Raw genomic sequence first — 24,941 nt, forward strand, 5'->3', positions numbered from 1 at the left:
CTACATTTCCCGAGTCTATCCGAAGCGTGCGGCGTGACGTCAGCGCGGCTGCTGTCAGTCAGACAAAGACAGTCAGTCAGTCAGTCAGGGCGAGTCTTCCTCACAACATCACATAAAATATCATCTTCATCACCTGACAGAGCGCATTAAATGATCTGCTGCGCTGAGATATTGTGTATTTTCCTCATTCCAGGTATGAAATGTGATTTTATCCATGAGGAGAGTCAGTTTTGTGCTGGCTCGTGCTAAGCTAACTAGCCGCCTGGATAATTTAGTTCGTTTTGTTTATCTTGTTAAAAACACGCTTCGTGGTTTCATTTTAATCGACAAATGTATGCAGTTTAAATCGAGATAGGCTTGTTTACCTGTCTAGATAGTTTAAATAGTAATATAGTTGTCAGTTGATGAGTTATTTAGCCAGTTTTCCCAGTGTGAAAGTGCTGAACTCTTGTATTTATTTATGCATATTCTTCATATTTACTATTGAACAATAATGTGAATACCTTGTTGAGATTTATATATGCATGTGTGCTGTTATTTAAAGCCCTTTTGGTGTCTCTTTGCAGAGGTCAGGACACAGACGAGTCATGCAAAACTTGTTTTTGTTTATATAGGCTGAAATACCACATTTGAATTATTTTATAACCGCGCGTTTAATATGTTTATGTTTCTTGTGCACGCTGGCTGTCTTTTTCTAATGCTGGATATGCAGTTGTGTGTCATGCATAGAAATGATGGGCGTAGATCTGTGCATTTATCACTATCATATGACATGCATTTAGAAAATATTCATATTTTAAGACAGTCTGGGCTTGCACGGGTTGACTGAAGTCCCTTCGAATGCAATGCAGATGGAAGTGAATATAAATGAACGTTATTTGTCAATAATCCTCATTGATTAGGAGTTTGCTGCATGGAGTTGTTCTGATCTGCATTCATAACTTGAATTTCCAGTATCTGAGGAGCGCATAGAAATGCATTGAAAAAGATTTCTTTCATCCTTTTGCATGCTACAATTCATAGAAGCTCCTGGTTTTAAACTCTGGAGGTCATTTGCAACATCTAAATGAAGCAAGTAAGAAGTATATTAAGCATATTGCAGGATTTAAAGGTTAGATTTACATGTTTAAGTCTGTTAATGGTCAGAAAACCTGTGCTAAACCATAACTCTGTAGTTTCTGAAATGAAATTAATAATTGTTTACACACAGTTTACTATAACATGCACTACTATTTGTTGTTAGATTTTGGAAATGACAAAAGGAGAACATGGCTGATTGTCAAAAACAAACTATTATTAGCAATAAAAAAGTGTTGCATGATGTCTACAGGAGTAGTTGTTATGAAATGAAATGAAAAGAAGAAGGGCACATGGATTCTCATGTGGATTATTATTTAAAGCTTTGAGTGTGAACTCATTTGACTTGTGTGGATGCAGTCAGATGAGCTGATGCACGTGTGCATGCGGTGCAGGTTTGCACCCTTGACTTGCAGTCTCTGCAGCTGTGCCCTCATAAAGAGCCCTGCAGTGAACGCCTGCAGTATTTAATGCTCCAGTGCTGGGTTTACGCGTATAACAGCGCCACATGAGCACTAATGCAGCAGGGCGTGTGGGTGAAACCCCCTGTGCATGTTAAAGGATCGCATGCATGACATACTGTAAGGGCTTTTTCATGATGGCGTTCTGTATCGCTTTCATTGCACACACAATTTCTGTCTCAGTCAAAGCCTCACAGCAATGTATTTTTAGAAACCCACAGTGGCTGCCACGTTCCTATCACAGACTTTTATAAGGATCATCTGAGATCTAAGTGGAAGCAATTATGCAGCACAAGAGCTCTCAGAGCCTTTTTTTTAGTGGCAAGTGCTTTGGCTTCAGCTGTGTAAGGTTAACGGTTAACTTGTGTAAATATAGTAAGTCTGGAATAATGGAAAACTCCACACTAGTGAGGAATTTCACAGCAAACCAGCAGCGCAACTGGGATGGTTAAGTTATAGGAGTTACTAAGTTGCAACAAGGGCTCTGGGTCACCGGTCTGTTATTAACTTTTCCATCCGTTTTTTTCCGGGAACTGTAGCATAAAGATAAAATAAAGATTATTAGTAGTCAAGCATTGCTATTATTATTATTGCTCACATTACTTGGCAGATGATAAAATAGCAAAAAAAAAATGTTTTAACGTGCAGCATAAGTGAGAACATGGTTAAAATGTAACCTGTAGCCTGGTTGGCTAGTCATCTATTACCGCCTGGTAATAATACGACTATGCATAACCATTAGCTTAATATAAAACCATGTGCTCTAGATTAGGAGGTTAAACAACACATGCTCCATATTTGCATTCTGCGCCTTAATCTTGAGTTACATAAACTCCATATTCATCCGTCATTGGGTGGTATGGTTTCCCTGACAACAGCGACAGTAATTGCTCGTGCTTGCTGATGAAAGCCGTCTTGGATAAACAGAATTTTAAGTAGGTCATATGAATCCTGCTTTTATCATCATAACTCGACTGGCATGAGATGGCAGAGCGCTTGAAATTATAATTAATTTCTCGTAAGATCTAAGTGAATTGTGGGTTTGTTCAGAATAGCGTAGTACTTCCTATTGTTCTTGAAAGAAAATATGCAGTAGAAAGTGTATGGTGTATATATATACTGTGTGCACAGTAAGCAAATGAAATGCCTCATATATGCACTCGACCTTCTGTTTCCAATGTGACAGACTAAAACAAATGACTATGAAACTGTTAACTCAGCTGTTACCTAGTACAATTCAGTAATTGAGTGAGTCACTGGATTGATTCAAACCGTATAAACATTAACTAATGCCGTTGAGAGTAATTTGTGAATCTGTTTTTATTAAAGGGAACCAGTGTCTAAAAGTCATTTGTTTAAGTGTTCAAAGGTTCAGCAAAGATGCTTAATTGCGGTACAGGAAACGCTGAATTAAACTCATTTAAAGATTCAATTAAATACTGAGTCCTCATGATGATGGCAATTAGATTTTAAATAATATAGTTTCTTATATTTGTCATTGTTATAAAGTTGTGAATTATATATAATAATAGTGACATTGCTTCTTCTTTAGGATTATATCAACATCATGCATTATTTTTTTTAAAGTCTAGAGTTCTAAAAGTTAGGTTTTGTTTTACTAGTAGTTGACTGTAGGGGCAATTGTGGCCTAATGATTAGAGCGTCAGACTGGTAACTCGAAGGATGAGGTGTGCGTGTGTTCATTACTCACTACTCCTAATTTGTGAGCACTAACTTGGATGGGTTAAATGCAGAGGACAAATTCCAAGTGTGGGTCACCATACTTGGCCTTCACATGTCACTTTCCTTTTTTTCCAAATATGGGTTATTTCATGGCAGTTTAAAACAAAGCTGGGATGATTAGATGCCACTCACTTAATCATGCAACATTTGCAAGGAATGTGACAAGAGTGGTGCATATTATTGTTGCATACTGTTATACTTTCATTTTTTTAATGCACACAGTATTTTTTTGTTTGTTTGTTTTACTAGTGGTTGACCAATATGGATTTTAAAGGATTAGTTCACTTCAGAATTAAAATTTCCTGATAATTTACTCACCCCCATGTCGTCCAAGATGTTTGTCTTTCTTTCTTCAGTCGAAAAGAAATGAAGGTTTTTGATGAAATCATTCCAGGATTTTTCTCCATATAGTGGACTTCACTGGGGTTCAACGGGTTGAAGGTCCAAAAGTCAGTTTCAGTGCAGCTTCAAAGAGCTCTACATGATCCCAGACGAAACGATCGGTCATTTTCAAAAAAATAAATAAATAAATAACCACAAACGCTTGTCTTGCACTCTGCCACGCATTACGTAATCACGTTGGAAAGTCACTTGTGACGTCGGTGGAAGTACCGAGCAAGTGTTTACAAAGCGAACCTGCAAAGACTAAGTCAAACGCCCTTTACCAAAAAAGGTAAAACAATGATGTCGGATGATTTTGAAGTTGGAGGAGAAAAAGGTCAAGCGTGACTTGAAAATTACGTAACGCATGGCGCAGAGCAGTGCAAGACAAGCAATTTTTTTTTTTTTTTTTTAGAAAATGAGATTGTTTCACTAGATCAGACTCTTATTCCTCGTCTGGGATTGTGTAGAGCTCTTTGAAGCTGCACTGAAACTGACATTTGAACCTTCAACCCGTTGAACCCCAGTGGAGTCCACTATATGGAGAAAAATCCTGAAATGTTTTCCTCAAAAACCTTCATTTCTTTTCGACTGAAGAAAGAAAGACAAACATCTTGGATGACATGGGGGTGAATAAATTATCAGGAAATTTTTATTCTAAAGTGAACTAATCCTTTAAAATGGATTCTAAAAATCTGAATAATTCGTAATGAGCAAATTATTCACAGTATTTAGAAGTGCCCACGATAACAATATCATCATTATCGTGATAAATATTGGCACATATCTAGTTGTACCTTCTTTTTTTTGTTTGTTTACAATAGGGAGCATACAGTATGTACTACAACACAGTATGCACTTCACAGATTCACAACTCTGAATTTAGCTTCTGTTTGCTTCTTCTCCCTTAATGGCCATTGATGTACATGTGATTGATGTCTGTTGGGCTGCAAAGCAGCAATAACGTTTGCTTCTGTGTCCCCTCAGAATGTCTCACTACACAGATGAGCCACGCTTCACCATCGAACAGATCGACCTGCTCCAGAGACTGCGGCGTACAGGTATGACCAAACCTGAGATAGTGCACGCCCTGGACACCCTGGAGCGACTCGACCGCGAGCACGGGGACAAATTCGGCCGGCGCGGCCCGTCGGACTCCAACGCCACCAACAGCACCACCTCCAGCACTACACCCACCTCAAATAACGCTAGCAGCGCTACTATGGCAACTTCCTCCACCACTTCCACAGCGACGCAGACGCAGTTCCATGGCAACTTATCGCCGTCGCCCAACAACAGTTACGCCACGTCTCCACCTGCGGTCTTACCCTCGCCTGTCTCTCTGGTTGCCATGGTGCAGAATGGGCGGGACGCTTTGGCAGCCACACCCAATGGGAAACTATCACCGAACCGTTGCCCGGTAAACAGTGCGGCGGCAATGAGGTCGTACGGGCTGGAGGGGTCAGAGGAGGACCTGGATATAGACGACAAGGTGGAGGAGCTCATGAGGTCAGTGTGGGTCAGGGTTATTATAGTTAACTTAAACTAAAACCATACTTGAAATAAAACGAACGTTAACTGAACTAAAATAAAATATTAAACCTATTTTATGTCAGCTAATTGTCAAAGCAACATTTTCATCTAGTTTAACTTGATTTACTAAAATATCTAAACTTAAATTAAATAAAACAAGTTAAAAACAATTAAAAACAAGTTTGCAGAACATGCAGTATGTACTACACAGTCTTAGTTTTTCTAGCATTTGAGCTATATGGATTTTAAATAACATTACATAAATATTTGTATAATAAAAATAATAAAAAAGAATAATTTTATGTATGTATTTGTAAATACATTTGCAACCATTTTAACTTCAGTCTGGAGCCCTAAAATGAATGAACCCAAAAAACCCTCAAACTTATTTTATTTCAGCTATTTGTCAAAGCAACATTTCTCAACTATAGACCTTATGTAGCCCTGCCCCTTTTCATCACTGCAATCGTTGTGTTGTGTCTACCGGTTTGTATTTCCACAATATGAAGGTAAGATCTTGCGGATTTACAAATGAACCGCTCATTTTAAAATCTTCACAGTCTACTGACATTTATGACATCCGACATTACAATGCTCATGTAAACTTTCGTTAAAGGGATAGTTCACCCAAAATTGAAAATACTGTCATCGTTTACTCACCCTCAAGTTGTTTTAAACCTGTATGAATTTCATTGTTCTGTTGAACACAAAAGAAGATATTTTGAAGAATGTTGGTATTCAAACAATTGCTGGTCCCCATTGACTTCCATAGTAGGAAAAAAAAATACTATGGAAGTCAATGGGGACCAGAAATTGTTTGGTTACTGACATTACCAAAGAACAAACAAACTCATACAGGTTTGGAACAACTTGAGGGTGAGTAAATGATGACAGAATTTTCATTTTTGGGTGAACTATCCCTTTAACTCTACAATAAGTAAATCCACTTCACCAGCTGATTACTCTTCGACAGTGATGCCATAGAAATATACAGATCTACGGCAAAACGCAAGTTTAAACACAAAATTCTAAAGATGGCGGCGTGCTTGCTTGTAAGGTCTATATTATAAACTGAACTATAACTGAACGATGTGGGTCAAAGGTCAAAACCAATTCAACTCACTCTGAACCTGACCTGTATTTAGTGCTATCAAATTGCGATTACCGGGTGTAAACAGGGTCATTTTGCTCGGAGACAATCTGCGATGAGTTTGATAACTGAATCTTCACATATGTCATGTGGTGTTTGTGTCCTGTGATGTGTGCAGGCGGGACAGTACCCTGGTGAAAGAGGAAATCAAAGCCTTTCTGGGCAACAGACGCATCTCACAGGCTGTGGTGGCTCAGGTCACAGGTCAGTCCGTCATCACCCCAGTTTGTAAAAGCATGCATTAATGCACTTACTATGAATTACATTAATGCACTTACAAAGTCTATGGGGTACATTGTACTGGAATAAACATTAAAATACACACAGGACAGCTTTCAACAGAACAGCTACAAGACAACACATTGGGATGGTACTATTATAAGGCTTGGCAATAAGGACAAGTTTATCATTTGCATCATACATTTTTAAGTCTTGCCAATTTTAACATTCAAGAAGTTTTAAGACATTCAAGCACAAGATGATGTGAAAGAGAATTTTCTGTGCACACAGAAAAAAGTTTTCTGAAATGTTTTTTAAATATGCAAATGATGCATTATTTAATTAAATATGCACTCACTTGCATAAAGCTCCAGAAAAGAATTTTGAACATTGTACAAAGCCAGGTTCAGAATTTGTTTAATTTTATTGACATATTAAAGGTTTTTAGAGGGGATTTTAGATATCTCTTTATATCAGGAAATACTGTCAACAGCCAGGAAAAAAAAAAAAAATCTTTTCTTTTTTTTTTTTTTAATGAATAAAATGTTAAATTATATCAGGCAAATGATATATGCAGAAATCCCTCTGTAAAATCTTCAAAATAGAGATCGGAATAAAGTTTGGTGTATGTAAAGCTGCTTGTAAAGTGTAAAGTGGCTTTTAAGACACAAATAGATAAAGTGCAATAAAATAAACACTTCAATGTGTATTTTGGATGTTTCTTTCCACTAGTCTAAAAAGACAGTAGCTCAATATATCAAAATTGACCAGTGCCTGAAAAAAATACCTAATAAACCTGCTGCTGTTTGTGTTGTTCATACTAATCAAACAACAAAAGACAAAGAGAAAATCGCTCACTGCTCTTGACTGAATAAGTTTTAATCTATATTTAATTTATACAATGAAGTATTGAAAAAAACCCTCTCCAAACTTGCAGAACTAGGAGTTCACCAGACGTTCATCTGCCAAGGATTGTAGTCCCAATGCTAGAGGGTTTATACTTCACAGCTCAAATAACATTTACAAAACGGATAGTTTCGGTCCTTGATTCTGATTAGTTGAGCTGCGTTCGAAGCTGTTGTAAATTCCTCTACAAACATAAACCCGTGACATCAGTATCACTGCGCCAGAGTGTGAATAAAGTCAATAAAAAACAAAAATAAGCCGTGGTTTACAGTGAATATAGACAGCTATGGGGTGTTGTTAGGCACGACGCGGAGCAGAGCTTAGGGCTTATTGCTTTTGTTTTGTACTGCAGAGTAAAATGATTGTCTGTGGTAAATGACAGCTTGTCACAGATGATGTTTTGCGGCAAGTGATAAATCTTTTGTTTTTGTTCCCGAAGATCCACAACCACAACAAATGTCTAGATCATTTTATTGGTCGTTTGGTTTCCAGTTTTGTCACACGCCACTGTGTGAAGCTCATCTTTTTCCACATAGCTTTATATTAAACATTATGTTCTGATCAACTAAGATTTTGTCGCTTCACAGCATTTTTCTTTTAGTGAGGACAGAACAATCATGTACAATAGATTTAATCATAATTACTAAACAGAAATAGAATTATAAATGTTCTGTGTGAGATGGGCTGTCGTTTTGTCATTATTCTGAGCATTCTTTCATCGGCCATTGCATTAATTTGTTATTGATTTCTATTCTCTTTCTCTGTCAGGCATCAGTCAGAGCAGAATCTCTCACTGGCTCCTCCAGCAGGGCTCAGATCTCAGCGAACAGAAGAAACGAGCTTTCTACCGCTGGTACCAGCTTGAGAAGACCACGCCAGGTTAACAGACTTCACTTGTTTTGAATTTGCTGTAGGTTGGTAGATCTGCAAAGATAAGGTTGAATCCAAGGCCGAATTGTTTGTGTCCACTACCGTTCAAAAGTTTGAGATAATGATTGAAGAAGAAATTAATACTTTTTTTCAGTAAGGATGCATTAAATTGATCAAAAGTGACAGTAAAGACATTTATAATGTTACAAAAGATTCAAATAAATGCTGTTCTATTCATCAAAGAATCCTGAAAAAAAAAAGTATCACAAAAATATGGAGCAGCACAACTGTTCAGAAATGTTTCTTGAGCAGCAAATCATCCTATTAGAATGATTTCTGAAGGATCATGTGACAGACTGGAGTAATAATGCTGAAAATTCAGCTTTGCCATCAGAGGAATAAATTACATTTTAAAATATATTCAAATATTGCTGTTTTTACTGTATTTTTGATATACGGAAGAGGATTAGGGCCAAGCAATAATAAAAAAATAAAACCATCTTGAGATTAAAGTTGTTAAATTTAGAGAAAAAGGTCGAGATAAAATGTTGAGAATAAACTCGTTAAATTACGAGAAAAAAAGTCGAGATAAAATGTTGAGAATAAAGTCATTAAATTACGAGAAAAAAGTTGTTAAATTACGAGAAAAAAGTCGTTAAATTACGAGAAAAATGTCGTTAAATTTCGAGAAAAAAAGTCGAGATAAAATGTTGAGAATGAAGTCATTAAATTACGAGAAAAAAGTCGTTAAATTACGAGAAAAATGTCGTTAAATTTCGAGAAAAAAAAGTCGAGATAAAATGTTGAGAATGAAGTCATTAAATTACAAGAAAAAAGTTGTTAAATTACGAGAACAAATTCGTTAAATTACGAAAAAAAAAGTCAAGATAAAATGTTGAGAATAAAGTCATTAAATTACGAGAAAAAAGTCGTTAAATTACGAGAAAAAAAGTCGTGATAAAATGTTGAGAATAAAGTCATTAAATTACGAGAAAAAAGTTGTTAAATTACGAGGAAAAAGTCGTTAAATTACGAGAAAAATGTCGTTAAATTACGAGAACAATGTCGTTAAATTTCGAGAAAAAAAGTCGAGATAAAATGTTGAGAATAAAGTCATTAAATTACGAGAAAAAAGTTGTTAAATTACGAGAAAAAAGTCGTTAAATTACGAGAAAAATGTCGTTAAATTACGAGAAAAAAGTCGTTAAATTAGGAGAAAAAAAGTCGAGATAAAATGTTGAGAATAAAGTCATTAAATTACGAGAAAAAAGTTGTTAAATTACGAGAAAAAAGTCGTTAAATTACGAGAAAAATGTCGTTAAATTACGAGAAAAATGTCGTTAAATTTCGAGAAAAAAAATCGAGATAAAATGTTGAGAATGAAGTCATTAAATTACGAGAAAAAAGTCGTTAAATTACGAGAAAAATGTCATTAAATTTCGAGAAAAAAAGTCGAGATAAAATGTTGAGAATGAAGTCATTAAATTACGAGAAAAAAGTTGTTAAATTACGAGAAAAAAGTCGTTAAATTACGAATTTGTTCTCATAATTTAACGACTTTATTCTCAACATTTTATCTCGACTTTTTTCTCGAAATTTAACACATTTTTTTTCTCGTAATTTAATGAGTTTATTCTCAACATTTTATTTCAAGTTTTTTCTCGAAATTTAACAACTTTAATCTCGATGTTTTTTTTTTTTTATTATTGCTTGGCCCTAATCCTCTTCCATATTGATAAAATAAATGCAGCCTTGGTGAGACTTTTTTCAAAAACTTTTGAATGATAGCATATATATATATTTTTAATATTTTTCAGGTGCCACACTAAATATGCGACCCACCCCTGTATCTCTGGATGAGATGGAGTGGCGTCAGACTCCGCCCCCCATAAGCTCCACCCCTGGAAGCTTCCGTCTGCGCAGAGGCAGTCGGTTCACCTGGAGGAAGGAATGTCTCGCTGTGATGGAGAGGTAAGACAGACAGAGAAATGTCTGAAAAACTGAAACTCTTTGTCAATGTTGGGTCTCAATAACATTTCAAATTAGAAATAAAATCTGACAAAAAATGATGCAAAAAAAAAAATTTTTTTTTTTTTTTTTTTAGCTCAAATCATGCCAACAAACAGGATGGTCTAGCAAACTGTAGGCTGTTTATAGTTTAAAAACCAGAGCGGTCCTTTTCAAATGATCTATTTTGTTCTCTCCTCAGTTATTTCAGTGATAATCAGTATCCAGATGAAGCCAAAAGAGAGGAGATCGCCAACGCCTGCAATGCTGTTATTCAGAAACCAGGTAGAAACACTGGTGTCTCTGAATCTGCACAGCTGTGTTTGTGACATTTATCTGTTGCACTACAAATTAACTGTTACATTTTTTTTCTCGCAATCATCTCTGACCTTTCGATCTTGTTTTCCTGCCTAGGAAAGAAGTTGTCTGACTTGGAAAGAGTCACGTCCTTAAAAGTGTACAACTGGTTTGCCAATCGACGCAAAGAGATCAAGAGGAGGGCCAATATTGGTAACATGTTTTAGTTGATTTATATTAGTGTTACTTTATAGTTTTTATTTTAATTTTAATAATAACAAATTAAAAATAAAGATTGATTTTGTTTTTTTTAATGTCTATATAGTTTTTATTCCAGTTTTAGTTATTTTATTACAAGTTAAATTAAATTAAAATGAGAAATGTTTCATTGGCTGAAATAAAAATACATTTAAATATTTTATTTTATGGTTTTAGTTAACTATAAAAATATAATAATAAAATGCATTTGAAAATATTTCATTGTCTTATGGTCAAATCAGTCAGGAGTTTACTGGTTTGTTTATTGGCAGTGAATCGTTTGCTAATGTTTGCTTGTTGTGGAAGTGGTTTTAAAGAGTTTCAGATGTTTCATGACAGGGTCTTTTTTCCAAGAAGCCACAATTCTGGAAAGCCACGGGATAGATGTGCAGAGTCCTGGAGGACACTCCAACAGTGACGACGTTGACGCCAACGACTACAATGAGCAGGTGAGCGAATCCAACCACTCTGTAGGGTTGCCATATTTTTAAAACAAAACTCGCCCAATTGCTACTCAAAACTAGGGCTGTGCAACGATTAATCACGATTAATCGTTTGCAAAATAAAAGTCTGTGTTTATGTAATATTTGTGTGTGTTCTGTGTATAATAATTATGTATATATAAATACAGACACATACATTTATATATTTAAGAAATGTTATATGTATATAAATGTATATATTTATTTAAACATGCATATATTTCTTAAATTTATACATGTATGTGTGTGTATTTATATATACATAATTATTATATACACACACATATATTATGTAAACACAGACTTTCATTTTGCAAATGATTAATCGTTGCACATCCCTACTCAAAACTAGCCCAAAACTAGCACAATCGCAGGCTCCCCGATATAAATCGTGTTCCCAGGGGGTAAAATTCGCATTTTTGGTGGGGTTCCCTTGGTAAAATTTGCATTCCAGAGTTGCTTCAACCCGCGGACATGAAAAACAACCTGCGGCAACTGTATTAAAGTAGCCCAATTCCGCAGGAAAACTGCAGACTTGGATTCATCATCTTTTTTACTTTTAGATCAGAATCTGTTGAATGTGAGATTTTTATCACAATTGCTAGAGCTGATGTTCATTCTGATTTTATTACAGGGTTGTGATGTTACCTATTTTGAAAAGAGAAGTGTGAACAGACCTTTTGGTTACTACCGTCTGGAGCCCACCTCACCAACACAGGTATCACATGAAAACATGAACATCACACACACTTTATGCATTCTAATAATCAAAGCTCACAATGGAGTGACATGAAAACACTCTCAAAGAAAAGTCTTAAAGGTACAGAAGCAAAAACCAGCCTGTTGCATGCTAAGAGTCAGAGAGTGAGAGTAAAAATGGCCACAAATTTAATTATGATCAACATTGTAAGTACATTTCTAGGGATAAACATCCATCCATCCATCCATCCAGAGTGATAAATTGTTAAAAATTAAATCAAATCTAGAATTTTGCTTGTAAAGAAAACTATAAAAAATTATGTTTTGTATTTTTGTAACCTGACATTGAACGTTTCAGTAATGCAGTTGCTAATTCACGTACTTGTCTTTATTAAGGATGACGCCGGTAATCACGCAGACCACCAGGACCCCATCTCTCTCGCCGTGGAGATGGCAGCTGTCAATCACAGCATCCTCGCCCTGTCCCGTCCAGGAGGCGTGGCCAGTGAAATCAAAACAGAGGCACTGGATGACGACTGAGGAAGACCGCAGGACGATGAGAATCAACGTGTGGATGATTGCAGACGTGTTCATGGGGCAATGACCAAATCAGCGCTCTGTCTCAAGCTTTTAGATTCTAATAACGCCTGCCATCGACACTCCTGCTGAACCACTACACAAACCCAGAGTACAGGACAAGTGGACGGTTGTTCCACCATGTTGGTCCATCACCTACGCCTCTTATTTAAGCCTCCCGAACCCTTGCAGAGAAGCTGACCCAAACCTCATACCTCATTCCAGTTCCAGTAACTCGTATAATGTTCGTGTGCTTCCTGTCTCTGTGCTCCAGTAACTCTCATCCCCTCGTTCTCACGGATAAGCTCAAGGCAGATCGTTTAGGAGAGAGGTGAGTCTGATAGCAAAATGTGCAGAGACGTTTTCAGACGGCAAAGCTGTACTTTATTTCCGCTCTGGATCAATGATGAACTCTTCCATTCCCACTACAGATGTTCTCAGTTAACTGGTTTAATGTTTCTGCTTTATTTTTGTATGGTATTTCATCAAGCAGCAATTGGGTGAATCTCATGAAAACTGTCTACACATTTCACCACAAATGAAAGGGAGAGAAAAAATATATATAGCAAAGAAAAAAACAATGTTTTGAGGACAGCTAAGATCATTTTTTGCATATTTTAAAACAAATTTTCCTCTCAAAATTTTCATTACTGGAATCAGGGCTTGACATCAACACCCGCCAACATGCCAAGTGCGGGTGTATTTCAGCAGGGGCGTGTAACGCAGTCATTCCTGCGGGTTGAATTTTATATATAATATATACATTTTTCAATTGTAGTCTTTTAAAAAGGCATCTGAAATAATGAACTAAGTCTAATGTAGTGTTGTCAAAAATATCGATTTTTCGATACATATCAATATTGAAATATCTGATCACTTCCAATACTTATTTTCCTCAGAATAGATACACAATACCAGCTGCTCTTTCTCTCTCTGACAGTGAGTCGACACACAAACCTGCCTCATTTCATTTGCTCCAGATGAATATTCTTGGTGTTACAGGGCTTGAATTTTAGCGTGGGATTGTGCATAATTTTACCCATTCCCACAGACCAAAGTGCGGCACATGAAGCCGCCTCTCACTACTAAATTTAGTTATTTTTCACTGCTTATTACACTTAAACAGTCAAATACACACAAAATAATGTCAAAATGCCGGTCTTGGCGAGTATTCATGTAAACACAATCGGTTGAGAAAGAAAACGCATGTGTAACAGTATAATGGATCAGTGCATCAGGTCTTAAAGTGACAGCAGCCTAATATACCTGCTGCCAAATTATGAGATAATATTCAAAATATTTATACGGCAGTGTTTCCCCATGGTATCAAAGACAAAATTGTCCAGTGAAAATGCTGAGTAACTTTGGGAAACCACTAGCCACAGTGGCTGGTGAGCAAAAAAGTTCATGTCAAGCCCTGTCTGTAATGCAGGAAAAATATTTCAATTGAAAAAAAAATATGGTAAAAATAATAATAAATTAAAAATAATAAAACAATTTTGTTGGAAAATATGCAGAATTGCAAAAATGTATGATTTTCATTTTGATTTGCAGGTGAGTTTTTTTTTTGTGAAATTCACCCAACTGCATTATACTGTACTTTCATGAGCAAAGGGGGAAAACTGAATTATAATCATAGTAAAACTTGAAAGATGTGGTTACATAACCGCCAAAGCGCAAGTTATTCTGTGCAAAAGCTAAAGTCTCCTAGACTCTAAATGAACCTGCAAAGAGAGACTTCCTTCAGCTTCCTTTATTTTAAACCGTTCAATGTCTAGCATTACCCACAGTCAATTAATGCATTATTCTTATGTTTGTATTTATTTAACTTTTATGTTTTTATTAACGTGCAATTCACTCAAAGAGTCGAGACCGAAGCATCTGTTCTCATTGTGTTTGGATATTTAGATTTAAAGATGTCAACGTGAAATATCATTCCTCTAAAAATTGTTGGCTCAGGGCGACAGCAGTCAGAACTCCCCATTGCATAATGGTGCTGCGTCCTCAAGGCTTTATTATTATTATTGTGAAATGACATCAGAATTTCACAGTGTTCGAAAGAGACTGACTAATAAATGTTTCCTCTGCTGCCACAGAGATTCTGAGAGTCTGAACTCTCACCTAACATAAGCTTGGTTCCAAAATGTAGCTTAATGTATTCAGAAAAGGTTCTAAAAGAACTTTATTCACTCGCTGGGCTTCATTCATTTTATAAAAAGCGAGCAGAACAAATATTCGTAGAACAATTCTTGCGTAAATTATCTGCAACAGTTTTAAAGTCAATCTCACATAAATGATCAATTTCAACTCAAAACGACAGTTACGTAAGAATGGTTTTGACAGAAGTTTGTTATGCTTGTGTCATGAACGAAGCCCTGATTTTATGTATCCTTCCTCTATCTTCCTGTGTACAATTGTTCAATTGATATTTACGAAATGACAAGATTCTTTTTATTTGATTGTTTTACACAGTTTTTGTTATGTTCAGAGCAGTCTCCTAAAGCGTGTCTGATTCAGATGAAGCACCCCCTTCACTTAAACTCACTATTTTATTTGCCACATTTTTTATTCCAAGTTTGTTGAATTTGAACATTGTAGCGATGTACAAAAAAAGCTCTTTCTACTGCTGTAATGTTCAGATGCTCTTTTACAGTTGTATTTATAGAACAAGAAAAAAACTTAAAAGGAAGGAAACTTCCTTGTTCATGGCTGTGTGTCATTAGAGCCAATGTGCCAAACTGCAGTATGACGTTGAGTATTGACATTTATATTATCTCACAGTGACATACTACGAATGACTCAAGTGTTTGATTCCAGAGCAGCGAACAGCTTTATTCTGTGAACCCATGACGTAACCCTGCTGGTTTAAAGGGGGTGCTTTCCATTTAGTTCTTCAGAGTGCATTTTCATATGTCTATAAACGAAAAATCTATAGGCTTATAAAGGCAACTGTATAAATAAACAGAATACAGTAACTATGAATTTAAAGATTGTTTGAATCAAATAATTATGATTTCAAAAGCATTCTGTTCTGAATCATCTGTATCTCCATTTAAGAATTTAGTGCCTTTTTTGGACAGTAGACTGTTCTGTAAGTATACTATAGTATATATATGAACTTTTTGTACAGTTTCTTTGTTTAAAATGACTTTTTTTAAAACTTGTGTTTATTTTAGTACTTTATCTTCTGGAAAATAAAGGTATATTGATGATCAAGTATGTGATTTTATTCTTTCATGACTTGAGTTTTAAGAGTTTTCAAGTAGGGATGCACCGATAAGAAAATTTTGGGCGATACCGATAACTCTTTATATTTGAAAGCCGATAACCGATATATTGGCCGATAAATCTAAATCCAAATTTTTGTATAATTTTTGAGAGCCTGATTACAAAAACAAAAGTTTCAATATTTTTGGCTGATACCATTAACCAATAATTATTTATATTTGAAAGCCGATAACCGATATATTGTCCAATAAATCTAAATCTAAGTTTTTATATAATTTGAGAGCCTGATTACAAAAACAAAAGTTTCGCCATTAAAAGTCATGTCCCAAGCAATAACGATAACATTAAAAATGAATGTGTATCGGCCGATGCCGATATATTGTGCATTCCTATTTTAAAGTCTATATATAAAATCTTTTACCATTTCATGCAGAAGTCTATAAGAAGGCAAGGTTGAAATCTCTATATTTTTCTATATATTGATTCTATATATTGAATCTCTATAAACTATAAAATAATTTAAGAGTTTAAAATATCTCAAATGCATAAGGCAGCAAGATAAATAATTTAATAAAATAAGTTTATTACTCACCGTTGCAATATAAAATCGTCAACATTATTATTTTTTTGTCATTAATTTGATCTGCAAAATAAATTAAATAACAATTTGATGATAAATTACTCAATTAAAAAGAAACAAAATACAAAAGGTACCAAAACCAAGAGAAAATACAGAACTAATTCACCATAATAACGCTAAAAACACAAATCATTCATGAATAAAACTGTCTGGCACTTTTAATCTCCACAGGTAAAACTCCCGCACCTCCATATATACTATAAAATCATGAATTGAAACGCTTAGTGAATTCTTCGGTGTCATTATTTTTCCAGGTATCCAACACATGCACATACTCATTGACACAGGGTCCAGATAAACAGGGCACTTTGTTATATTAAAAAACATTTTTAAAAAATACTACCAAAAATACTGCTTATTGAGGCTGGAAATACACCGCACAATGTGGGATTTTTGAACACTAGGCACTAAGCAGTGTACAGTAGATTTGCATTAATAAATCAAATGGCACTGTGCAAGTATCAGTGTAGTGTTTCAGTGTTGTACCAATACTGCTGCTGCACCAGTTAAGTCCTCAGTACACGGACATTTTCCTCAGCTAACCCAAGACTTCCTGTTCTCCCCCTTGCGTACTCCAGCCTCTCCTTTGGCCATCGCTGTAAGGGCTGCCAGGTTGGGACTAGATCCCGAGAGGTTCTGCTTGCGTTTCTGCCTTGACCTTTTAGCGGTGCCCGTTGCTTTCGTGACCCGATCTGCTCTCACGAGAACGCCGTAACCAGGGTTGCAGTGGAAGTATTGGCGACCGCCGACTGAGCCATCATTTTTACCTAGAAATGAAGAACATAAATATTTGGTGGTGCATACGAGAGGAGAACATCTGCAAATAAATGGTCCATTGATCATGTGATTAGACGTCATTTCTAATAATTGGAATGGCTGTGAAGTCAATGCAAGTCTAAATTATGTAAAAAGGCACTAGTAAGCCCTATTTTGAATCATATAAAACCGCAAGTCCAATCCATTATTTTACCTACAAATAGTAAAGAGCATAATGAATTGGTAGTGGAAATGAGAGGAGAACATTTGCAAATCAAATCAAAGGTCTGTTGTTCGAGGGATTACATGTAATTTCTAATAAATGGAACAGCTGGTGGACTACTTTAAAGTCTATGCAAGTGTAAATTGCGTAAAAAGGCACCATTTTGAAACATACGAATCTGCAAGTCCAGAAATAAGTGCAAAATTTGGGACCAGAGCTGCGTTTCCCAAAAGCATTGCAAGCCTGAATAGAAGTAATCATTAGCCGCTTTTCCACTGTCGGGCCAGTGCGAGCCAGGGCTAACAGCATGCCGGGCTGGGCCTATGGCCACAGACCTTAGGCACCGAGGCCAAAATCAAATTGCGTTTCCACTGTCGGTCTGCTAGCTCTGCAGCGCTGATCTAAAAACCGCCCTTAAACACACCTCCCTTGATCAAACGTCACACAACCCAACCCATTTCAGCATGTAGACCATCACCTGACTACGATTAGCTCCGCCTTTCACCTCGACCGCACCTCAAGGCCCAGCTGGCCCGCTTTGGACCAAGGTTTTCGGCGGGCCGAAAAACCCGTGCCTTTGGCACCGAGGAAGCACCGAAGAGGCACGATCAAGCCCCGGAAGTGACAGTGGAAACGTGACCGGCCCCGGCACGCACTAGCACGCCTGCCTTTGGCCAGTGGAAACGCGGCTATAGAAGCCATTGGCACCAAAGGTCTATATGATCTACTTAAGCTGCTTTTCCACCAAAATTACTCAGAACAAATTGTCCAGGAATTTTTTTCCCCCAGAAATGCTTTCCATCGCAGTCTAAAGGACTGTGAAGATTAAGTCCGGTGATGTAGGACTGCGCGCAACTTTCCAGTTCCCACTGGGTTTCATCCTCTGAATATAAGCTTAATAAAGCCTGAACCTCACCGTTGGTCCATCTGTCATATTTTTTAAAGCCTGCTGTGATTTGAGTAGCAAACAACTCTCACTGCACGCACCGCAACAAACTTTTAAAAATGGTGGTTGAAATAAAATGCTGCATGCAGTCAACCAATCAAAATGTTGCATGAACACAACCAATCGGCATGTTCAGCACCTAAGTCCCACCTCCAAAAGTTCCTGAACTACCCCGCGAGCAGGGACCTTTTGAGAGGAATTGTTTTACCCGGAACTTCATTTAGACCCTAGTTCCTGCGGTCGAAACACAACGAGTACCACCCCAAAGTCTCTAGTTCCAGGGGAAAGTTCCTGCGGTGGAAACGCAGCTTTAGGCTTACAATGCTTTTAGGAAACGCAGTCCTGGCCAGTATTTCAAGAATGTGGTATTGTTACCACACCACACCACACCTCTAGATCTATTATCTGACACTAAAGTTATGAATGCAAATGTTCCTTACAAACATTTTTTGCCATCCACTGTCCAGGAAACACTGGTCATGGGATTGCATGTCCTTTCCCATGACTGGAATGTGATATGCATGATGGTAGTATTGCAGACTCTACTGATCTATGGTAGTTCAAGAGAATTACCAACCTGCTGGAACATCAAGTTCCACTCCAACCCAAACGCCCTTTGCAAAGTCAGTTGGTCCAACGTAACGGACTGTTCCAGTTTTATTGGTGCCCAGTGTCACATATTCCCCTTCTTTCAGCCAGTCGGGAGTCTCAAGGCTTTCCTCTGAATCTGAAAGGATCTCCAGTCTCTCTTGAGACACACTCAGTGCAGAGTCAACATGTTTAGTTTTACCCTCTTCATCTTCCTCATGCAGGATCCCTTTGAAAGACTTCAGTCCAGAGGACTTGACTCTGTGGATCTGGAAAGGGTTGGCGATGGGAGAGGGAGCGGACTTGTTAGTTTGTTCAGATCTTGATTGCTGGGAAGTTGCTGACTGCTTAGCACTCTTCACTGGTACAGATGGGTCAGATGGTTTTGAGGCAGCTGGTGGTTCTAATGGCGTAGATGGTACTGATGGGGCTGTGGTTCCTGAAAGAGATGTCTGGCTGGCTGATGCGACAATGTCAATAGGGTCATTGGTTTTTTGAGGTGAGGGAGCAGAAACAATGAGTTTCTGAGGACTTGCCTCTAGAGGAGACACTTGACCATGTTCTTTTGATGTCTGGGATTCGAGAGCTGGAGTGGACTTGATGGTTTGTTCAGGTTTTGATTGATTGGAAGGTGCTGACTGCTTAGTAGTCTTCACTGGTACAGATGGGTCAGATGGTTTTGAGGCAGCTGGTGGTGCTAATGGTATAGATGGTACTGATGGGGCTGAATGAGATGTTTGGCTAGCTGAAGCAATAATGTCTGTGAGGTCATTGTTTTTTTGAGGCGAGGAAGCAGAAACAATGAGTTTCTGAGGAGATGCATCTAGAGGAGACACTTGACCATGTTCTTCTGATGTTTGGGATTTGAGATCAGGAGTGGACTCGATGGTTTGTTCAGGTCTTGATTGTTGGGAAGTTGCTGACTGCTTAGTAGTTTTAACTGGTACAGATGGGTCAGATGGTTTTGAGGCAGCTGGTGATGCTAATGACGTAGATGATACTGATGGGGCTGAATGAGATGTTTGGCCGGCTGAAGTGACAATGTCAATGGGTTCATTGGTTTTTTGAGGCAAGGAAGATACATCTTGACCATGTTCTTCTGATGTCTGGGATTCTGTAAACATCTGCTTTCCATGTTCTTGGTCAGCTTGGTCATGCTCTGGAGATGTGCTGCTTGTTTGCACAACCATCACACTGTCTGTTTTTGGTTCGATCTTTTGGGAAGTAGACTTGTCTATTTTGGCCTCAGTACTGTTGGGAAGAGGAGGATCAACATTTGAGACCGCACACTCAGAGAGAGTCACTGTGGAGACACTTGTGGAGATGTATCCACTTGAGACATCGCTGATAGAGCTGTAGGTGGAATCACCAACCGAGCTTTGCTTAGGGTCGACTGGAGAAGCAGGAGGAGGTGAAACCTCCTCAATCTCTGAAGGAACAGCAGGAGGTAGAGCCCCTTCAGCTTCTGAATGAATAGAAAGAGGTGGAACGTCTCTGACCTCTGGAGAAACAGATGGAGGTAGAACCTCCTTGACTTCAAAAGAAAGATTAGTAGGTAGAACTTTCTCAGTCACTGGAGGAACAGAAATAAATGGAACTTCTTGAGGAAGAAGAGGCAGCAGAATCTCCTCAACGTTTTCTGGTTTCTCTGAAATTGGAGTTTCAATAGCATGGCTCTGAGGAGATCAAAGAGATCAAGCTAAGTAATAATATACACAGTATTGAAAGCTACTTTTAAATTATCCACATCACCAGATATTGTTCACCATACTAATAAGGAGCTGCTTATAATACATGTGGACTTACTATCTGGATGTCAGACGTGGTTTCTGAAGAAATGCTGGATGCCTCAGCGGTCTCTACTCCATCAGGAATAACCGGAAATATGGATACAAAGGAAGCAGATTCTGATTGGCTGTCTTGAACACTGTCTTCTGAAGGAGCCAGTGGAGTCTTCAAAATAAAACATATCTAAATATTTTCAACTGCACAAGGTCAAATAAATTAATCACGATTAATTGCATCTAACAATTAAAGTTTGTAAATGTGTATATACATTTATAAACTTTTATGTTAGATGTGATTAATTGTTTTTGACAGCACTAATATATAATAATTTTTTTTTTACATTTTATTGTTATTTAAAATGTACAAAATTATATAATGCACATATTTATATAAATATACATTTTATATATATTTTACTTTTCAGGTTCCAACTGAACAGACTAACCATTTCACAGCTGTTGATGTCTTCAAGACTGACAGACTGCACAATAATACGTGGCACATTCTGCATGAAATTAAAGGGCAATACAAATATTATTGAGTGTTTTACCAGGAATACCACACATTTTGCCAAACAACTTACTGCAATTATTTTTCTGGCTTTAAACAAAAAAAAAAAAATCTACATTTCAATATTTTAATATTATTAAAAAACCTACATAATTTAAATACAGATGAGACCGAAACCAAATAGCTTTACAAAAACATACTGTGCCATATTTATACTATATTATGCATTTCTAATTCTAGAAATAATTTGTGAAATATGTTGAGTCACAGCAGGTGTATTACCTGCTCAAAGGCAGAAAGAGGAGTTGGCTCTTTCTTCTCATCTTTCTTGGATAACAGAGACTTGAACATCTTGGGGACAGGAGACACTAGAGCTTTTACTGGGGAGAAATAAGATGCAGCAAATCCTGAGAGACCTGCAGGGATATGGGTTTAAGAAGCGGCAGAAGAGAGAAAGATTGAAGGACAGAGGAAAAGCAGAGGAGAAAAGAGCAAGAAACCCATTTGAGCAAAAAAAAGAGTGCAAAGCATAAATAAAGCATTAACAAAAACACAGAAGCAGATCAGCGCCGCCAACGAGAGCACAGTGGCTGAATTAAGCACATTACACTTAATGCCATTTTTTTCTGCTACAGTTTTACTTCATTACTCTTTGATGGCATGCACCAAATGACTGCTCCAAACACAAATCTTGACTGCTCCAAACTCCAAACACAAACTTTTTTTTACTGTTTTACTTCATTACTCTTTGACAGCATGTACCAAACAACTGCTCCAAACACATAAGCGCCATGCAGTGCTGAGTTCATGCATAGACCAGCAGGTCAAAGACACTTATAATCAGTAACAAATTTCAACAGCCATAGATCTTGAAACTAGGTTTAAGTTACCTGAAGAAATGTGGTGCTTGCTAACATGGTGCTAGAGTTGTAGCTGGTTGCTAAGGCATTACTAAGGTGTTGTAACCCTGCGTCCGAAATCTCGTACAAGTTACTACATTTGAATTTACTTTGTGGCCATTAAACAAGTGTCATTGTTTATAGTATGAATATGGGTAGTATGAATGAAATTTGAACATGCTACATTCGCCATGTTGTTATTGTCATGTGACCTACCAGTGTCAGTTGCATCACTTCACCTCCATTCAAAAATCCTCTCCCGTGACCTCATGGGATAGTAAAGTGTCCATCGTATGCACACTTCAGAATCTCACCAGAAGTAGTAGGTCATCTGGGGACTTTTCGCCTACTATTTTTCGAATACTAGGAATTCGAATACTATAGTATTTCGAATACTTTTTAAAGTTTTTTTTTTTTTTTTTTCATGTTGCAATAGTGTCTGGAATGGTTGCCAGAGCATTGTTAAGGTGTTCTGAGTCTTTTTATGTTGCTATATTCCGGATGGTTGCTAGGGAGTTTTTTTTATCATGTTGTTATGGTGTTTTGGATGGTTGCTAGGGTGTTCTTTGTATTTTTATCATGTTGCTATGGAGTTTTCTTTTTTAAATTTTGTTGCTATAGTTTTCTGATAGTTCCTATGGTGTTGCTAAGGTGTTTTAAGTTTTTTTTTTTATCCTGTTGCTATAGTGTTTGGGATGGTTGCTAGGGTGTTGCTAAGTTGCTCTGACAGTTTATGTTGCCATGGTATTCTCAATGATTGCTAAGGTGTTGCTAAGTTGTTCTGACAGTTTTTTATGTTGCTATGTTATTCTTGATGATTGCTAAGGTGTTCTATGTCTTTTGTTTCTATGGAGTTTTTTATTTTGTTGCTATAATTTTTTGATAGTTGCTAGGGTGTTGCTAAGGTTTTTTTAAGGTGTTTTTTTTTTTTCATGTTGCAATAGTGTCTGGGATGGTTGCCAGAGCATTGTTAAGGTGTTCTGAGTCTTTTTATGTTGCCATGTTCCAGATAGTTGTTAGGGAGTTGCTAAGCTGCTCTCCGGATTTTTATCATGTTGCTATGATGTTCTGGATGGTTGCTAGGGTGTTGCTAAGTTGTTCTGATAGTTTTTTTTTTTATGTTGCTATGGTATTCTGGATGATTGCTCAGGTGTTCTTCGTCTTTTTATCATGTTGCTATGGAGTTTTCTTTTTTTTATTTTGTTGCTATAGTTTTCTGATGGTTGCTAGGGTGTTGCTAAAGTGTTTTAAGTTTTTTGTTTTTTTTTATCATGTTGCTATAGTGTTTGGGATGGTTTCCAGAGCATTGTTGAGGTGTTCTAAGTCTTTTTATGTTGCTATGTTCCACATAGTTTCTAAGGAGTTGCTAAGCTGCAGTTTTATCATGTTGCTATGGTGTTCTGGGTGATTGCTAAGGTGTTCTACATCTTTTTATCATGTTGCTATGGAGCTATGGATGGTTGCTAGAGTGTTGCTGTGAGTTTTTATTATGTTGCTATGGTATGGTAACTCCATCAGGTAATGCAACCTTTGTCTCACCCTGTGAAGGTGGCAGACAGCAGAAGAGGAAGAGGACACTTACCTGGCTCTGAGTTTGGACTTTGTATTGATGATGATGTTGGCACAAAAATCTCCTGCTGACTGTCCCAAACACCCTAAAGAAAGTAAAATCACGGATACAAACCACCGGTAAACAAGCTGAACATCTGGATGGACAGTAAACAATAATACAATGAACCCTAAAAATGAAACAAATGACTAAGATGCAAATGCAAATCTGAGTATACTTGATGTGACGAATTGTGTTAAATTATTAGTGCTTTCAGTGACCTAAAATAGTGGCATACTAAGTATTTTACTGAACCGTGACACAAAACAAACTGTTAGACCACTATTTAAGCCGTTTTTTCTCACTTTATAGTCTTGGCTGGTGGACAGATCTCTTCTGCTGCCAGAGAGCTGAAAAATAAACAGATTGTGTTTCATTTCTGGTTTAAGTTTGGGCTGATTTTGCTCAAAGACGTTGCTCAGGTCTTACCCGGTGTACATTGGGTGAACTGAGGCAGCGTTTGGGAATCTTTCCTTTATCTGTCAGATGTTCCCTTACTGAAACCTCCTGAATTCACCAAAATACAAATATGACATGTAAATGTACTTTACAGTATATAGCAAAACCAGAGCTTTTACTTATTTAGACATATACCACTGATACAATACTGCATATGTACAGAAGACGCATGTCAGACCTGTCTGAGACGGTCGAGCGTGAGGATGTTCTCCACGGCTAACACACTCCGCAGGTATTTCTCAATGGCGGCTTCACTGTCGGTTCCTAGGTTGTCAGTGCTGGTGGCCAGTCGGGCGAGCATCTCCCTGTCCTCAGAGCCCTGCATGTCCTGTGAACAAATGCATATAGCCGTTTCTGTTACCAGCCTCACATAGACTTATGTACAGTATAATTCAAAAGTTTGGGTCTTTTATTCATCAAGAATGCATTAAACAGATCAAAAGTGACAGTAAAGACATTTATGATTTTATAAAAGATTTCGATTTCAAATAAAAGGTTCTTCTGAACTTTCTGTTCATCAAAAGATCCTGGAAAAGTATCACGCCCATGTATCACCTTTAGTGATTTTACTGTATTTTTGATCAAATAAATGCAGCTTTGGTGAGCAGAAGAGACTTTTTTAAAAACGTTCAAAAT

At 37.2% G+C, this 24,941-nt stretch overlaps 2 protein-coding genes across 7 annotated transcripts in view; one reads left to right on the top strand and one right to left on the bottom strand.

The window, feature by feature from the left end:
- Positions 1-42: 42 nt before the first annotated feature.
- On the top strand, positions 43-15,875 carry hmbox1b (homeobox containing 1 b). Of its 3 annotated transcripts, none has more exons than XM_048208058.1 (10): positions 43-193; positions 4,650-5,171; positions 6,464-6,549; positions 8,239-8,349; positions 10,158-10,311; positions 10,550-10,632; positions 10,762-10,857; positions 11,242-11,351; positions 12,019-12,102; positions 12,480-15,875. In XM_048208058.1, the coding sequence occupies exons 2-10, from the start codon at positions 4,651-4,653 to the stop codon at positions 12,621-12,623; spliced, it is 1,389 nt and encodes a 462-aa protein (XP_048064015.1). In that variant the 5' UTR covers positions 43-193; position 4,650; the 3' UTR covers positions 12,624-15,875. The 3 variants fall into 3 exon arrangements, with proteins under 3 accessions (XP_048064015.1, XP_048064016.1, XP_048064017.1); XM_048208059.1 differs by having other exon boundaries at positions 11,257-11,351; XM_048208060.1 differs by having other exon boundaries at positions 11,260-11,351.
- Positions 15,876-16,450: 575 nt separating this feature from the next.
- Positions 16,451-24,941, bottom strand: part of kif13bb (kinesin family member 13Bb) — a 37,815-nt gene continuing 29,324 nt past the window's right edge. For 3 of the 4 annotated variants that reach the window (XM_048208040.1, XM_048208038.1, XM_048208039.1), the window contains 9 exons: positions 24,484-24,633; positions 24,276-24,353; positions 24,152-24,196; positions 23,820-23,892; positions 21,621-21,754; positions 21,274-21,333; positions 20,847-20,993; positions 19,030-20,716; positions 16,451-17,294 (listed from right to left, as the gene is read on the bottom strand). In XM_048208040.1, the coding sequence (XP_048063997.1) occupies positions 17,062-17,294; positions 19,030-20,716; positions 20,847-20,993; positions 21,274-21,333; positions 21,621-21,754; positions 23,820-23,892; positions 24,152-24,196; positions 24,276-24,353; positions 24,484-24,633 (2,607 nt within the window). In that variant the 3' untranslated portion in view covers positions 16,451-17,061. The remainder of the gene's footprint in view (positions 17,295-19,029; positions 20,717-20,846; positions 20,994-21,273; positions 21,334-21,620; positions 21,755-23,819; positions 23,893-24,151; positions 24,197-24,275; positions 24,354-24,483; positions 24,634-24,941) is intronic. The other variant, XM_048208041.1, reaches the window with a different exon arrangement.

The sequence above is a fragment of the Megalobrama amblycephala genome, linkage group LG11 (assembly GCF_018812025.1).
Source record: "Megalobrama amblycephala isolate DHTTF-2021 linkage group LG11, ASM1881202v1, whole genome shotgun sequence".
NCBI lineage: Eukaryota > Metazoa > Chordata > Actinopteri > Cypriniformes > Xenocyprididae > Megalobrama > Megalobrama amblycephala.

What these genes read in the sequence shown, in the direction of transcription:
- hmbox1b (XM_048208058.1), top strand. Translation starts at nt 4,651, where the DNA reads ATGTCTCACTACACAGATGAGCCACGCTTCACCATCGAACAGATCGAC. An exon ending in TGCTGTTATTCAGAAACCAG is followed by an intron (nt 10,633 to 10,761) that starts GTAGAAACACTG and finishes TTTCCTGCCTAG; the next exon opens with GAAAGAAGTTGTCTGACTTG. An exon ending in CCAACGACTACAATGAGCAG is followed by an intron (nt 11,352 to 12,018) that starts GTGAGCGAATCC and finishes ATTTTATTACAG; the next exon opens with GGTTGTGATGTTACCTATTT.